The 15,342-nt window shown below is 44.0% G+C and overlaps 1 protein-coding gene across 1 annotated transcript; it reads left to right on the top strand.

Moving 5' to 3' along the window:
* Positions 1–647: 647 nt before the first annotated feature.
* On the top strand, positions 648–2,580 carry LOC110895607. Its single transcript, XM_022142927.1, has 3 exons — positions 648–1,668; positions 1,710–2,047; positions 2,323–2,580. Exons 1-3 carry the CDS (start codon positions 648–650, stop codon positions 2,578–2,580), a joined length of 1,617 nt encoding a protein of 538 aa, XP_021998619.1.
* The last annotated feature ends 12,762 nt before the right edge of the window (positions 2,581–15,342 follow it).

Raw genomic sequence — 15,342 nt, 5'->3', positions numbered from 1 at the left:
AACCCCCCCCCCCCCAATTAATAAACAATTCAGTATGTCGTGTCAGTCTTAGTCTAGATAGAGTCGTAGCGTAAACAGTAGAGTCTCGTGGGTTCGATACTCGGACTTGCTTTAGCTTTACTACATTGATCGGTTCACTTGCCGGTTGTGTGGTTTAGGGTTTAGATCGAGTTTTAGTTTTATAAATTTAAAGCTTAGAGAGTCTAGAATTAGGGTAATTTTAGTTGTTTTAATTAACCCACATTTAGCACATCAAGTTTTTGGCGCCGTTGTCGGGGACTCTTGGCGATTGCGTTGATTTCTTTGTTTGGACTTACTTGACATATTACGTGCTAGTTGTTTATTTTGTTTTAGTCATAGGAGTCTAAGTAGTCTAGTGTCTTTTATATTTAGTCGAGTCGTTTAGTAGAGTCTTCTTACTTGTTTCTTCTCGGTTTTTGTAGTGGATGCCCCATACGCGCTCGCAGGGACCGCCGCCACTTCCGTTTACACTTAAGTCTTCCTTCTCGTCTTCTACGTCTGAGGTACGTGCTTCTAGCTCTACTTCATTTTCACATTCCACCCCAGCGTTCGATTTCACACCAAAGTCTTCCCCCCACAATTCCCCGTCACCCACCCGTCCACCTAGTCCACCACCCGTAGTTCACATGGCCCGTAGGACAGTCTACGATCAGGCGACCACCGGCTTCGCTGGTGGGAATTCCCCCATCACCCTTCCAGAGATCCCGAACGATCGGTCTTGGCAGATTCCATCCTACATTATGACCGCCATCACAAATTCTTGCCAGTTCCATGGTTGTGATGACGAGGTTGCCCCCGCTCGTATCAATCGCATCACTCGTCTCTGCAGCACCTTCTCCATTGAGGGTGTCAATCTTGATGCTAGGTATCTTCAGGTTTTTCCGTTCTCACTCGCTGGACACGCAGCCGTCTGGTTCGATTCCCAGCCAGCTGGCACTTTCACTACTTGGGCAGGCCTTCGCGATGCATTCTTAGCCAAGTATTTTCCGCCAGCCAAGGCGTCTCGCCTTCGTGACCAGATTCACTCATTTCGTATGGAGCCCGATGAGCCGTATCACTTAGCTTGGGAGCATTTTCAGACCCTGATTACCCGTTGTTCTCAGCATGGTCTATCCGACTGGGCATTAGTAGAGAAATTCTACAATGGTCTTACTCCTGAGATTAGAGCTCGCTTCGATACTTCAGCAGGAGGTCAGCTTATGGGAAAGAAGACGGTGGCTGAGTGCAATGATTTGTTTGAGAGTTTTGCCCACTCCGATATGGACTACAGTATTACCAGCAGGACTTCCGTTCATGTGCGTACCACCTCGGCCGGTCGAGGTGTAAACCAAGTTAGCTTGGACCCATCGGTAGCTGCTGTAGTCGAGAATTTGGGGCAGGAGTTGAGGCAGGAGATGAGGCAGGAGTTGAGTGAGATAAAGAAGAAAGTTGATAGGTGTGAGGTTTGTCAAGGAGGTCATGATACTATCGATTGTCCTACCCTTACCCTTGAGCAGGTTGAGTACATAGCCGGTCAGTCTAGGGGTCCCACAAATCTGTTCAATAATTCTAATTCCAGCTGGCGCGGTAGTGGTAATTCGAGTGGTTATCGTTCGTCTGGAAATCCTCCTGGATTTCCATCTGGTCAGTATCAGAGTAGAGGGCCCGGTATTTACACGAGTTCTAGTTCAGGGCAGTTAATGGGTCAGGTTCGAGTGGGCAGTTTGCGAGTGAAGGAGCGACTCAGGAGAGTCAGGGTAGTGGGAAGGCTTCCGAGGGTAGTCTGAGCAGGTTGGAGGAGATGTTCGCTCAGATGATGACGCAGAATCAGGCGTTCATTAAAAGTCAGGAGAAGACTAATAAGAATCACGAACTCCGGCTCAAGAGTCAGCAGGCCGCCCTTCTTGATCTTCAGCGAACAGTGGGCGGACTTGCTAAGCAGTTGCAGGAGCACCCGTCGGGTCAGTTTTCGGGAAACACTTTCACGAATCCCGCGAACCAGTCAGCGAAGGTGATTACGAACCCTAGTGGGAAGAGTTTGGGACAGGTAGTGAGAGAGAGAGAGAGAGAGTTGAGGAAGAAGTAGAGGAAGAAGTTGATGAGGAGATCGAGATGGAGGCTCCAGGCAAGGTGCACACGAGGCTAGCCCCAGCAAGTACCGCACATGCCGAGGAGTCGCCAGTAGAGAAGAAAGTGGAGAAGCAGCCGACGAAGGTTCGGCCGGCACCGTTGATTGATTATTCTCGCCTTCCGTACCCCGCCCGTGCCAGGCAGCAGAAATATGCTCAAGAATACGGGAAATTCCTCGAGATGTTTACACAGTTGAAAATCAATCTTCCGTTTATCGAGGCGCTTCAGTCTATGCCTAAGTATGCGAAATTTCTCAAAGATCTTTTGAAGCGTAAGGAGAGAATCGGTGAGCTTTCGAATATTCCGTTGACAGGAGGTTGTTCCGCGGTAGTCTTGAATAAGCTACCAGAGAAATTGACCGACCCTGGTACTTTCATGATTCCATGTTTCTTTGGGGCAGCCGTTACCCCTGCTCACGCCTTAGCCGATTTAGGGGCCGCATCAATCTGATGCCATTTTCGTTGTATGAGCGACTTGGTCTAGGAGAGCTTACACCCACGCGCATGTCATTGTCCTTGGCTGGCTGATCAGTCAAGTATCCTCGTGGGATAGTTGAGAATTTGTTGGTGAAGGTTGATAGGTTCGTGTTCCCAGTTGATTTTGTTGTGCTCGGCATGGAGGCCGATGAGAGAGTTCCTATTATTCTAGGCCATCCATTCCTTCGAACCGCAAAGGCGATCATCGACGTCTTTGACGGTAAGATTTCTCTTCGTGCGGGTGACGAGATTGTCACATTCGAGATTGATAGAGCGATGCAGCATCCTAGCGGTCGTGATGATGATAGTGGGCCGTGTCATTCCGTTTACTTTCTCAATTCATTCATATCTTGCGTCGACACGTGTCTTGAGTATATTAGTGGAGCCGATTTAGTAGGCGAGGGAGTTGTTGACGAGCATTCTGAGGATGAGCTTGAAGAAGTAGAGGAGGAGCAGTTGGATGAGAGTGATGAGTTGAGGGTTCCTGAGCCGTTAGAGCTCGATGCGATTAGTGATGAGAGTACTCCTGTAGAGATTCCAACGCCTTTAGAACTTAAGGTTCTTCCATCACATCTCGAGTACGCATTTCTAGGAGAGAAGCCGAATATGACTGTCATCATTTCTTCGAAATTGACAGAGGAGGAGAAAGTGAGGTTGATTGAGGTGCTTTGAGAGCCTGGAGGCTATCCGATATCAAGGGCATCAACCCTACTTTTTGCACGCATCGCATTCTGATGGAGGATGTTTTCAAGCCTGTAGTGCAGCCGCAGCGTCGCTTGAATCCGAATATGCAGGAGGTAGTGAAGAAGGAGGTGATGAAGCTGTTAGAGTCTGGTTTGATCTATCCTATTTCTGATTCAGCTTGGGTGAGTCCCACACAGGTCGTCCCGAAGAAAGGGGGGATGACGGCTGTTCTGAATTCGAAGAATGAGCTTATTCCGTCTCGTACTATCACGGGTTGGCGTGTGTGCATTGACTATCGAAAGTTAAATGACGCCACTCGTAAAGATCATTTTCCGCTCCCATTCATTGATCAGATGCTTGAGCGTCTCTCGGGTCAGCAGTTCTATTGCTTTCTTGACGGGTTTTCGGGTTATTTCCAGATTCCTATTGCACCAGAGGATCAGGAGAAAACCACTTTTACATGTCCATATGGCACCTACGCGTACCGACGCATGCCATTTGGGCTATGTAACGCTCCTGCTACATTCCAGCGTTGTATGATCGCGATCTTTCAGGATATGGTCGAGAGTTCGATGGAGGTTTTTATGGACGATTTTTCAGTGTACGGTAGTTCCTTCGATAAGTGTTTGATGAATCTTGAGAGGATGTTGAAGAGATGTGTGGAGACGAAGCTGATGTTGAATTGGGAGAAGTGTCACTTCATGGTGACTGAGGGGATTGTGCTAGGGCACAAGATTTCGAGGGCTGGTATTGAGGTTGATAGGGCGAAGATAGACACGATCAGCCAGCTCCCTCCGCCGACTAGTGTCAAGTCGGTTCGTAGTTTTCTCGGTCATGCGGTATTTTATAGGCGCTTTATTAGGGATTTTTCCAAAATCACTCGCCCCATGACGCGATTGTTGGAGAAGGACGTTCCTTTTGTCTTCGACGAGGAGTGCCTTCGATCGTTTGAGTTTCTGAAGGAGAAGTTAGTGAGTACACCGATCCTCGTGTCGCATGATTGGAGCTTACCATTCGAGCTGATGTGCGACGCGAGTGACTATGCAGTTGGTGCGGTGTTAGGGCAGAGACGGGAGAAGCATTTTCACCCGATTTACTACGCGAGTAAAACGTTGAATGATGCCCATGAGAACTACACCACCACAGAGAAGGAGTTGTTAGCAGTGGTGTTCGCATTCGATAAATTCCGATCATATCTCGTTCTTTCGAAAACTGTCGTGTTTACTGATCATTCTGCTCTGCGTTACTTGTTTCAGAAGAAGGACGCGAAGCCGCGTCTTATACGATGGATTCTGCTTCTTTACGAGTTCGACATTGAAATTAAGGATAAGAAAGGGGCAGAGAATGTGGCGGCGGACCACTTGTCCCGCTTAGAGGATCCGAAGAGAGAGGAGATTCGTGAGGGGGCGATAGGAGACAGATTCCCTCACGAATCTATTGATGCTGTTACGGCAGGGGCTGTGGATTTACCGTGGTTTAGCGATCTAGCCAATTATTTGGCTAACGGGTTTGTGATTGAGGGTATGCATCGCCAGCAGAGGAGGAAGCTTATGAATGATGCGCGGAAGTACATTTGGGACGATCCCTATCTCTTCAGGATAGGCAGTGATCGAGTTTTGAGGAGATGTGTGAGTAGAGAGGACAGCTGGGACATTATTCGCCATGTCCATGAGGGATTGACTGGAGGACATCATGGTGCGCATGTGACTGCGCAGAAGGTGTTTGATTGTGGTTTCTATTGGCCAACAGTAGTAGATGATGCGGCCGAGTTTGTGAGAAAATGTGACCAATGCCAGCGGACCGGCAACATCTCATCCAAGGATGAGATGCCCCAGAATCCTATTCAAGTGTTGGAAGTCTTTGACGTTTGGGGCATCAATTTCATGGGGCCATTTCCATCTTCGAGTGGGAATCGATACATCTTCGTTGCGATAGACTATGTTTCGAAGTGGGTGGAAGCTCAAGCTTTGCCTACAAATGATGCACGAGTGGTGGTGAGGTTCTTGAAGAAGTTGTTTACGCGATTTGGTACTCCTAAAGCAATTATTAGTGATCGCGGTACGCATTTTTGCAATGCGGTGATGGAGAAGGCGTTGGAGAGATATGGAGTTACGAACCGCTTGTCTACCGCGTATCATCCGCAAACAAGCGGTCAAGTGGAGAACACGAATCGAGGAGTGAAGAGGATTTTGGAGAAGACGGTAGGTAAGAGTCGGAAGGATTGGTCCGACAAGTTGGACGATGCGTTATGGGCTTTCCGCACCGCCTACAAGACGCCATTAGGGACGACACCGTTTATGATCGTTTATGGGAAAGCGTGCCATTTACCGGTCGAGTTAGAGCAACGGGCTCTTTGGGCGCTCAAAACGGTGAATTTATATTTGACCGAGGCCGCTAGGAGACGATTTTTCCAAATTCATGAGTTGGAGGCGCTTCGTGACGCCGCGTATGATCGTTCTTGGAGTATCAAGAAAAAGTCGAAAACTTTGCATGATAGAAGGTTGCGGAAGTTGAAGGAGTTTAAAGTGGGCGATCAAGTGCTTTTGTTTAATTCGAGGTTGAAGTTGATTGCCGGAAAGTTGAAGTCGAGATGGTCCGGGCCGTATGTCATGAAGGAGGTTTTCCCGTACGGTGCCGTCGAGTTGTTTGATGAAGCGAGTTTGAATTCGTGGAAGGTGAATGGGCATAGGTTGAATCACTACATAGGGGGTCCCATCGACACCGCCGAAGAGGAAACCGTTCCTCTTTCAGACCCGCCTAGCACCACCACGTAGGTTCTTTAGTGAAAACTCAAGTGTAGAGTTTGTACATTGAGTCGTTGTCCGTGTCGTGTCTTTAGTTAGTGTTTTAGGTGTTTTGCGTCGTTTGTCTTCGTGTCGTATTTGTGTCCGTTTCGTGTTTTGTCAAGTGTTTTGCAGGTACATCATCTTTCACGTGGCCGAAATCGACTACCGAGCATCCTCACATGTACGTTTAACGTTAAAAACGAAGAAATAAGGGTCGGGGGTAATCTAGGGATAAATAAAAACCATTTTCAGCTGCAAACTGTTACTGCTGTCAACAATCTGCTGCTGTTTGCTGTCCAGGCGGCCCGCGTAACAGGTTCCCTTTAGTTTACGCGGCCCGCTTGGACTTAAAAGATTTTGAAAAAAAAACAAGCGCTCGCGGCCCGCCTGCACTTAAGGTCACATTTAACACGGGCCGCGTGAGCTAGGTGAATCAGCAACAGTGCATAAAGCCCCAAATCGATTCACTTGAAACCCAAACTTCAATTCTACCCCCTCCGGCGATTACAACCCACCATTTCCACCGCCATTCTTCTCCGGTGATACCCACCATCCCCCCCCCCACCAGTGCTCCGGCAATTGTAACACCCATCACCACTTACCCCGCAGTCTACCTCTCCCCTCACCACCAGTTCTTTGTCTGCTTTCCATCTCATCGACGATTACATATACACCACCACCTTTCACCCCGCCGCCGACCACTACCATCCCCATCCGCCACTCTTTTTCACCACAGTCAACCATCTCCGCCGATTACCCCACCTCCGGTCACCATATCTCACTACTGTCCATTCGGTTTTGGTCGCTTACAAGGTATGTTTCCTGCTAAATTACTTACTTCACTATGTGTCGGTATCAAGTCAGTGTTTAGTTGTGTCGGGTCTGTTATCAAGTCAGTATCTTTAGTGTCGATCTACGTATTTGTTTCGCGTCTTTGGGTCAAGTCTCATGTTGTAGTCGTCATATGTGAGTCAGTCGGTCAGTTTGTGTTACAGAGTCAGTTGAGTCCGTAGTCAGTTTGTGCAGAGCTGTTATTTGAATATTTGCAAGGGTGCGGGTGGCTTGGGATGGTTTGTTTGTTTGTTGATGTGGTTTGAGAGATGTGCGAAACGGGATGGTATTTAAAAAATTTGGGGGGGGGGGGTTTCTAAATATCCTAAATAAAAATAATAAAATAATGCTAGAAGACTAGACACGAACTCGAACGAAGGTTTTGACCAGTGGTGATGGAGACTACCTAGGCTAGACGCAAGCTAAACTCAGGATGGATTTCTATTTGATAATTTTGTGGTGTGGAACCGGGATCTTTAAATGCTAAACCTATTAAGACACCGCTAAGCCCCTCAAACACTCTCGAGGCGATTCTTGTGGTACTACCTAGGATGTTATGCTCACCGGTTTTCTAGATTTTCCTTTCAGTCCTCTAGTTTCTTGAAAGTGCCTATGTAAGACGCTCTACCTTGCCGCGCGAACGTCTAAAGCAACTACGGGTTTTAATCTTGGTTTAATAGACACTGGAATGTTAAGGACTTATAACCAAACCGAAACCTATTAATACCCTCGAGCCTCATAGCGACGAGTTTAGCAGCACACTTGATTTTATCAAATTACCGAATATTGTTTCTAAGGTTACTTAGGTGTTTTCACCCTAAAGGTTTATTGACCTATTACGTGATATAGACACTCACCTAAATCAAGAACCCTAATGTAACCCTATTTTGTGATAAAGACCATCACCAAGGATTATATGAAACAAATACCAATAATAAGATAATCACAAGCACACATACGCACCAAGTTAAATTCCCATAGTGTTTACAATGCAAGAAAGATCCACAACCACGACAAAAATCAAATAAAAATCTAAACTTTATTATGCCATAGTCATTAGCCTAGGTAGTTTACGGTTTTTAGCCGGAAATCATAATCATGAACATAAACAAAATCATAGTAAAATCTAAATTCATCACTTTACACATAAAAACGAACAAAGAACGAAAGATTAGGTTAGTAAAACCCGTGGTCTTCACTCCCGAACGCTTCTAAAGTATACCCGATGATTCCTTGCAATCCCAAAGCTTCCAAACCTTCAACAGCCTCTGATTTTTCGCCTCAAGAACTCCAAATTCGTATATATTTCGGCTGTTCACGTTTTACCATCTTATAACCTTCAAAAAAACCTAGATTTCCATGCAAGGAACCTTCTGTTGCCGACATAGGGTCTTCACGCGGCCCGCTTCACATATTCTGGTAAGTCTACGCGGCCCGCCAAACAAGTTCAAAACCGTAAACCCTTTAATAACTCTCGCGGCCCGCCTGAAAGTATGGGATAAGTTGATGCGGGCCGCCCAAACTTAAGTAATTCTGAATTTTCATTTTAAGTTAATGCGGGGCGCCTGAGAATGCTTCTAAGCTTACGCGGCCTGCCTGGAAGCTCCAGAACTGCATTTTCGCTTCGTTTCAGCTCCCGACTCCTTGATTTCCGTTCCAGCCTTCCGCCATTCCAGATTTTGATTCGTTTTCGCCCCTTTTGGCTGTAAAGACCTGGAAACACAATTTAATCAAAAGTATGTACAATCTGTCTAAAACCGACACTAAAAACGAATAACTAACGACTAAAACCGACGCGAATACCGATGTATTTTACAATACATCAAATATCCCCACACTTACTCTTTTTTCGTCCTCGAAAAAAAATTATGCAAACGGAATCATAATCAAGATAGTCGTTCGGGCCAAAAGCTTATGTTCATTCATTAAAATCGAGACATGTGTTAGATGCGATTGCAAGTATTTCGATCCTCTTAAACCCAAACCCGGTTCCGAGCCCTTATCATGCAATTTAGGTTCAAATATGGGTCAATCTACCTAGGGTCTCACGCTAGAAATGACATTTTGGCGGACGATTGTTTTAGAGGCGTTATAAATTTCAAGTGTTGGGAGGCGCTTGCGCAATTTTGACATAAAGGTTATATTTTTTACAAAAATCTCGCGCACCGCTTCCGTTGCTTCCACATTGAAGTTGGGATGATTTTCTCGGCACTTGGGATTGCTCGAGGGCGAGCAAAATGCCGGGAGGGGGTAGAAGTGTAAATTTTTGTAATTTGCGTCAAAAGTGTCGTTTTTAGGGTCGATGTGCGTTTTTTTACGTCATTTAGGTATGTTTAGTGTGTTAGGTGTCGTTTGAGTCATGTTTGAGTCGTGTGAGTGTCGTTTTGCGCGTATTATTGCATCGCTTGATTTTAAGCCGCTTCGCTCGTACTCAATCTCCATTCGGGCGAAGTTCGGTTTGTTTTCAAGTCAATTTGCGATTCGTCACTTGTTTCGAACAACGGCCGCGAACGAAATGCTATACGGCCGTCGTTCGAATGTATATTATTATATTATTATTTTATTAAAAAAATCAGAAAAATTCTTAAAAATTCCAAAAAAATCAAAAAAATTCAAAAATACCAAAAATAGCTTGTGTTTACTAACTGTTCACCTGTTTTGCATGTTTATTGATTTGTTTTGAACAGGATGTCAGGTGAGGGGTCATCTTCAGGAGTGAAGCGCAAGAGGCGCAGTACTAGGGCCCAGGCGGCAGTTCGGGAGCAGTCGGTTGCTCCAGTACTTAGGGAGATCACGTATAGGGATGACGGGACTCCACACGGGCAGAGTAATAGGTTGGGGGATAGCCCGTTATTACGTTTTACGTTTGGGTCAGCTGAGTATATGAAGTATGATCCAATTAAGAAGCTGAATTTGTTAGAATTTCGAAGGATTGACTGGGATCTAGTGAGACAGCTGGGGCAGGTTGAAAGGTTAGAGCAGTTGTTGGGTTCGAAGTTTAGGATGGCGTTAGAATGTGACGCGCCACAGTATTACCAGCTCACCTTGGAGTTTCATTCCACGTTCTATTATAGACATCCAGGGGGTTTTGATGAGTCAGATGTGGTTTCGTTTGCGTTGGGTAAGAGGATTTTCAATATGACACTGCCACAATTCGCTGAGGCGACTGGATTATATTCGTGTCAGGAGGTTGAGTCGGATGAGTTCAGGGGTTTGTTGAGATATGTAGTGAAGGAGGAAAAGGAGTTTTGTGTGATGGCGGGGGATTTGCAGAGATTTTGGGCGACTATTGCTACCACACCATATTCGAGCAATATGGTAGCATCTGATATTCGAGATCCGCTTTATAGGTTTGTACATAAGATATTAGCGGCGACATTGATTGGTAGGTATGAGGGGGATAAGGTGAACCAGCATAGTTTGTTCTGTCTTATGTGTATGGTTGAGAGGAGGCCAGCGAATCTGGCGAGTATTTTGGCGTTGTCTTTAGCAAGGCCGAAGAAGGGAGGTAAAAACGCGAGGTTATATGGTGGGCCATATATTACGATGTTGGCGGCCAATTTAGGTGTGTTTGCTGATTTTCCGCCTGATTTGATGCGCACAGGACCAGCTCCATCATTTATGGAGCTGAAGAGTCTACAGTTGGCGAGGATAGTGACGTTGGATACGCCACCGGCATGGGAGGTCGTGACTGAGGGGCAGCAGGTGCCACCTCCACCAGGTTCAGCCGCTGCAGAGGCGATGCAGGGTGCGATTCCACGGCGTATTCGGGCGCCACTGCAGAGGCATCAGTTGCCGGTACGTGAGCGCACTATTAGGCAGCCGCGGCCAGAGCCGTTGACATTGGAGGGTTTGTATGATAGAGTGGAGCAGGTGAGGCAGGAGATGCGGGATGGTTTACAGGTTATTTATGATCACTTCCACTTGCAGCCACCACCATCTTGGTAGCCACAGCAGGAGGGTGCCGCTGGTTGGCAGGAGGAGCCTGCAGAGGGACAACAGGGTGGAGCAGGAGGAGCGTAAGGATGTCCAGCAGTGCTTATGGAGCGTTTATATCTTTTGTTTTTATTTTATGCTGTTTTTATCCTCATAGTTTGGTCTGTACTGATATGATATACTGGTTGGTAGGGTTTTGGGTTGGTTGATACTTGGTTGCTTGTTGATACTTTGATGATATATATTATGTTGGTTTGGTATATATGATTTGAGTATTAGGTTGTTGTTGGTGCCGCTTCCGTTCGCGTGTCCGAGTTAGTACAGTTTGCTAAGCGCGTTTTGGATTGGAGGGCGTGTGTGGTATCGACTGGCATACTGACAGTCTCACATATGATTCAGCTAAGTCGTTCCACTTATACACTTGTATATTTATTTAGTTATTTTGTCTTTTAGGTTTTAGGAGTCATGTTTCCATCCTTGCATTAGGGACAATGCAATATTCAAGTGTGGGGATGGGAACTTGTATTTAGTGTGTCTAGTTAGTAGTGTCTTAAAAAAAGAAAAAAAAAATTGAAAAATCCAAAAAAAAAAAAATTAAAAAAAATTGAAAATGTCCTTTGAAAATAGAAGTTTGCAAAATAAAACGGAAAATGATAGAAATAGTTTCTATTTTTGCTCGATCGACTTCCATTCCTTCGCTTGAGATTTTGTGACCGAGTACTATTCCCTCTGTTACCATGAAATGGCATTTTTCCCAGTTAAGGGCGAGGTTAGTTTCCTCACATCGGGATAGCATTCGTTCAAGATTATCGAGGCATTGGTCATATGAGTCTCCAAAGATAGAAAAGTCATCCATGAAGACTTCCATTGTCTTTTCTATCATATCATGAAAAATGGCTACCATACAACGTTGGAATGTTGCAGGTGCATTACATAGACCGAATGGCATGCGTCGATAGGCGAAAGTTCCGTAGGGGCATGTGAAAGTTGTTTTCTCTTGGTCTTCTGGTGCTATCGGTATTTGAAAGTAACCTAAAAAACCATCTAAGAAACAATAAAATTTATGACCGGATAGTCGTTCTAACATTTGATCAATGAAGGGCAAAGGAAAGTGGTCTTTCCTTGTTGCTTCATTTAATCGTCTATAGTCTATACAAACTCTCCATCCTATGACGGTCCTTGTTGGTATTAGTTCATTTTTCTCATTAGTTATTACCGTCATACCTCCTTTCTTTGGGACTACTTGGACGGGACTCACCCATGGACTATCGGAGATAGGATAGATTAGTCCAGCGTCAAGTAGCTTGATGACTTCATTTTTAACCACTTCTTGTACATTGGGATTTACTCTTCGTTGTGGTTGAATTACTGTTTTGTAGTCATCATTCATTAAAATTTTGTGCGTGCACATGGAAGGACTTATTCCTTTAATATCTACAAGCTTCCAAGCGATCGCGTTTTTGTGTTTTTTAAGAAGATTAACTAATTTCTCTTTTTCTATGTTACTTAATTTAGAAGAAATAATTACAGGTAAACTACCATCTTTGTCTAGAAAAGCATATTCCAAACCTTTAGGAAGTTCTTTGAGCTCAATGGGTGGGTCTTTAGAAGACACCTTATTTTGTGGCTCATCTAGATCAAGAACCTTAAAGGTTTGTTCAATGGCGATCTCTTCTTCAACAAAGTGGTCATCTTCTTTAGTTGTATCGGGTGGTTCAGCTTCATCTTCAATTAGGGGGTCATTATTGCCAAAAGGATATTTCATTGAACGCTCAAGATCTATGCTCCTTTTGAATGCCCCTAACTGAAGACTTAGATTGTTGAATTTCCGGTTTTTCAAAGCTTTATGAGTTTGTACAAAAGGTTTTCCCAAGACTAAAGGAGCGTCATCGAGGATGACAAAGTCGGTTGGGATTACCACTTGATTTGTTTGAACCAAAACATCTTCAACTACACTGATTGATTTTATCACTTTCCGATCGGATAGAAAAATGGGTATTTGAAGTGGAGTAAAATCACTAATACTTAACTTTTCAAAAATATAGTTAGGCATTATGTTAACACAAAGATCTTTATCAATTGTGATATTACTAATAAATGAATTTTGAAAGAAACATGGAACCGGTATTGTTAATTTCAAAAGGATCTTCTTTTATTAGCGAGGTTTGATCATTAGTTAACTTAACACTTACCATTTCTTTGATTTTAGCACTAGTGTTTAACTCTTTTAAAAGCTTGGCATGAGGGGTTACTAAACAATTGTTTTCGAAAGTAGGTGACAAGAGGTTAATTTTTTCAAAATTAGACTCTTCTTGAATTTTAACATTATCGAACTCACCTTTTTCGTTGTTTAACTCATGTGTCAGTTTTTCACTTTCTTGTTCTTCCATTTTTACATTTTTCAACTATCTCTACGTTATTATTACAATTTAATTCTTCTCTTGCGCGGGACTCCTCTTCCCTTGCGCGAGATTCTTTTATGCAACGTTCAATAGTTTTAATGTGTTCTAATATCCTATTGGTCACTTCGGTGAGAGAAAAAGAATTGGGATCCTCGAAACTTGAATCCGGTTGTTCGATCCTTGGCTCCTCATAGTACTCATATGAAGTAGATGGTTCACACCATTGTTCTTCATTGTAAGTATATGATGGATAAGGGTCGAAACTTTGTTCTTCATAGTACTCATATGAGGTGGGTTGTTCACGCCATGGTTCCTCATAATAAGAGTATGAAGGTGGTGGCTCATATCTTGAATCTTCAAAGTATGAGTATGAAGGCTCATACCTTGGTTCATCAAAATATGAGTATGAGGGAGGAGGTTCATACCTTTGGTCTTCATAGGATGTGTATGAAGTTGATGGCTCGTACCTGGGCTCCTCATAATGGTTGTATGAATTGGATGGTTGATATGAGTTATTATATTGAACCGAGCGTGTGTTACGACAATTAGTGCAATAATTACCCCTATAATCATCCTCATCATAGGTGTAGTTGTAACCTCCTGAGTATTGATTCATAAGAATCACTCAGCAGACCACAACTGAGTCTCGGGGCCAGAAAACAAAATTAAAGACAGAAACAGAAGCTGGACACGGCCCCGTGTTGGATGAACACGGCCCCATGGTCAGGGTCTGTATCTGGGCGTTTTAATTAAAGTTACTGGTCACGTTGGACACGGGGGCGTGTTGAGTGAGCACGGCCCCGTGTTCAGACTCTGTATCTGGGTATCTAACTAAAAATATGCAGCACGGGGGCGTGTTCAGCGAGCACGGCCCCGTGTTCAGGCTACTGTAAATGCAAACTAAACTAAAATGCATAAAAATGTGCGCGCGTTTTGAAAAGGTTTTGAAAAACTGATTAGGCCGTTGATTTTAAGCTTTCTTAAAATCCTTGTGTCCCCGGCAACGACGCCAAAAACTTGATGCGTGTGTAGTGTAATATATTTTTAATGTATAATTAAGCCCTTTTTACACCTTTAGCCAAGTTTTAAATTTATAAAACACGATATTTACTAACACTAAACACACATATGGGCAAGTGCACCCATCCTGGACGTAGTATAGTGTTGGTAAGATACCGAGGTCGTCCAAGGACACAAGAGCTTTTAGTACCGGTTTATCCTCAACGTCTAATCAAATCAAAAAGTTAGAAAAGGTTTTTAAACTAAGAAAATAAAAAAAACTAACTAAATGCTGAAAAATAAAAATAAAATAAAAACAGATAGACAAGATGAATCACTTGGATCCGACCCGTGTATTAGTATAACCTTTGATTATTTTCGCACTTTTGCACTTGTTTAAGAGATTATCTTAGTTATTGTAGTAGGCCCCTCTTTTGAAGGCGACGTTACCCTCAACCCAGTAGTTTGAGTCAGCAAGGATACAATCCTAAAGGGTTGGATTATTGGAAGATAATGAATTAAGTTATTAATGCAAATTATGGTAGGCCCCGCTTTTGGCGGTGACGTTACCCTCGGCTAAGTAGTATGAGTCAGCAGGGATACAGTCCTAAATAGCCGGGTTATAGTATTAATAATAGTTAACTTATGAGGGGGTCAAAGAGTTTGAATCCCCGCCATCCAATACCTATGGGCATTGAAGGATATCCTACTAAATTTGACCCAGGTCCCTTGCAGGACCTCTAAACGCTGAACAAGGGCAAGACCCTTACCAAACCGTTCCCTTAACCCCCGACCAGGTAGCCAACATACCTCGATATAGACCGTGGAGATATGAATGGTGAAAATCTTATATTTTATATAGACAGTAAAATAATGCCAAGACACCACGGACAAACGATAAGGAAAGATCACCTTCAACATAAGCAACTAGTTATTAAAGTCATTAATACAAAACCAAATAAAAAGTGCAAAAGATTAAAAATAAAAAGTATTATACTAAACACTTGTCTTCACCAAGTGATGTAAGAGACTTAGGCAAACATGGCCTTGATTGTCAAGAACTCTTACGATCAATCTTGGATCCCGAGACGACTCACA

The sequence above is a fragment of the Helianthus annuus genome, chromosome 2 (assembly GCF_002127325.2).
Source record: "Helianthus annuus cultivar XRQ/B chromosome 2, HanXRQr2.0-SUNRISE, whole genome shotgun sequence".
NCBI lineage: Eukaryota > Viridiplantae > Streptophyta > Magnoliopsida > Asterales > Asteraceae > Helianthus > Helianthus annuus.
The sequence above is the reverse complement of the archived record's forward strand: the minus strand, read 5'-3'. Positions and strand labels throughout refer to the sequence as shown.

Bases quoted from the DNA above. Each gene is read 5' to 3' on its own strand.
- LOC110895607 (XM_022142927.1), top strand. From the start codon at position 648: ATGGCCCGTAGGACAGTCTACGATCAGGCGACCACCGGCTTCGCTGGT. The intron at 1,669-1,709 runs GTATTTACACGA...TTAATGGGTCAG, and splicing joins GTATCAGAGTAGAGGGCCCG to GTTCGAGTGGGCAGTTTGCG. The intron at 2,048-2,322 runs GTAGTGAGAGAG...ATGTTTACACAG, and splicing joins GTGGGAAGAGTTTGGGACAG to TTGAAAATCAATCTTCCGTT.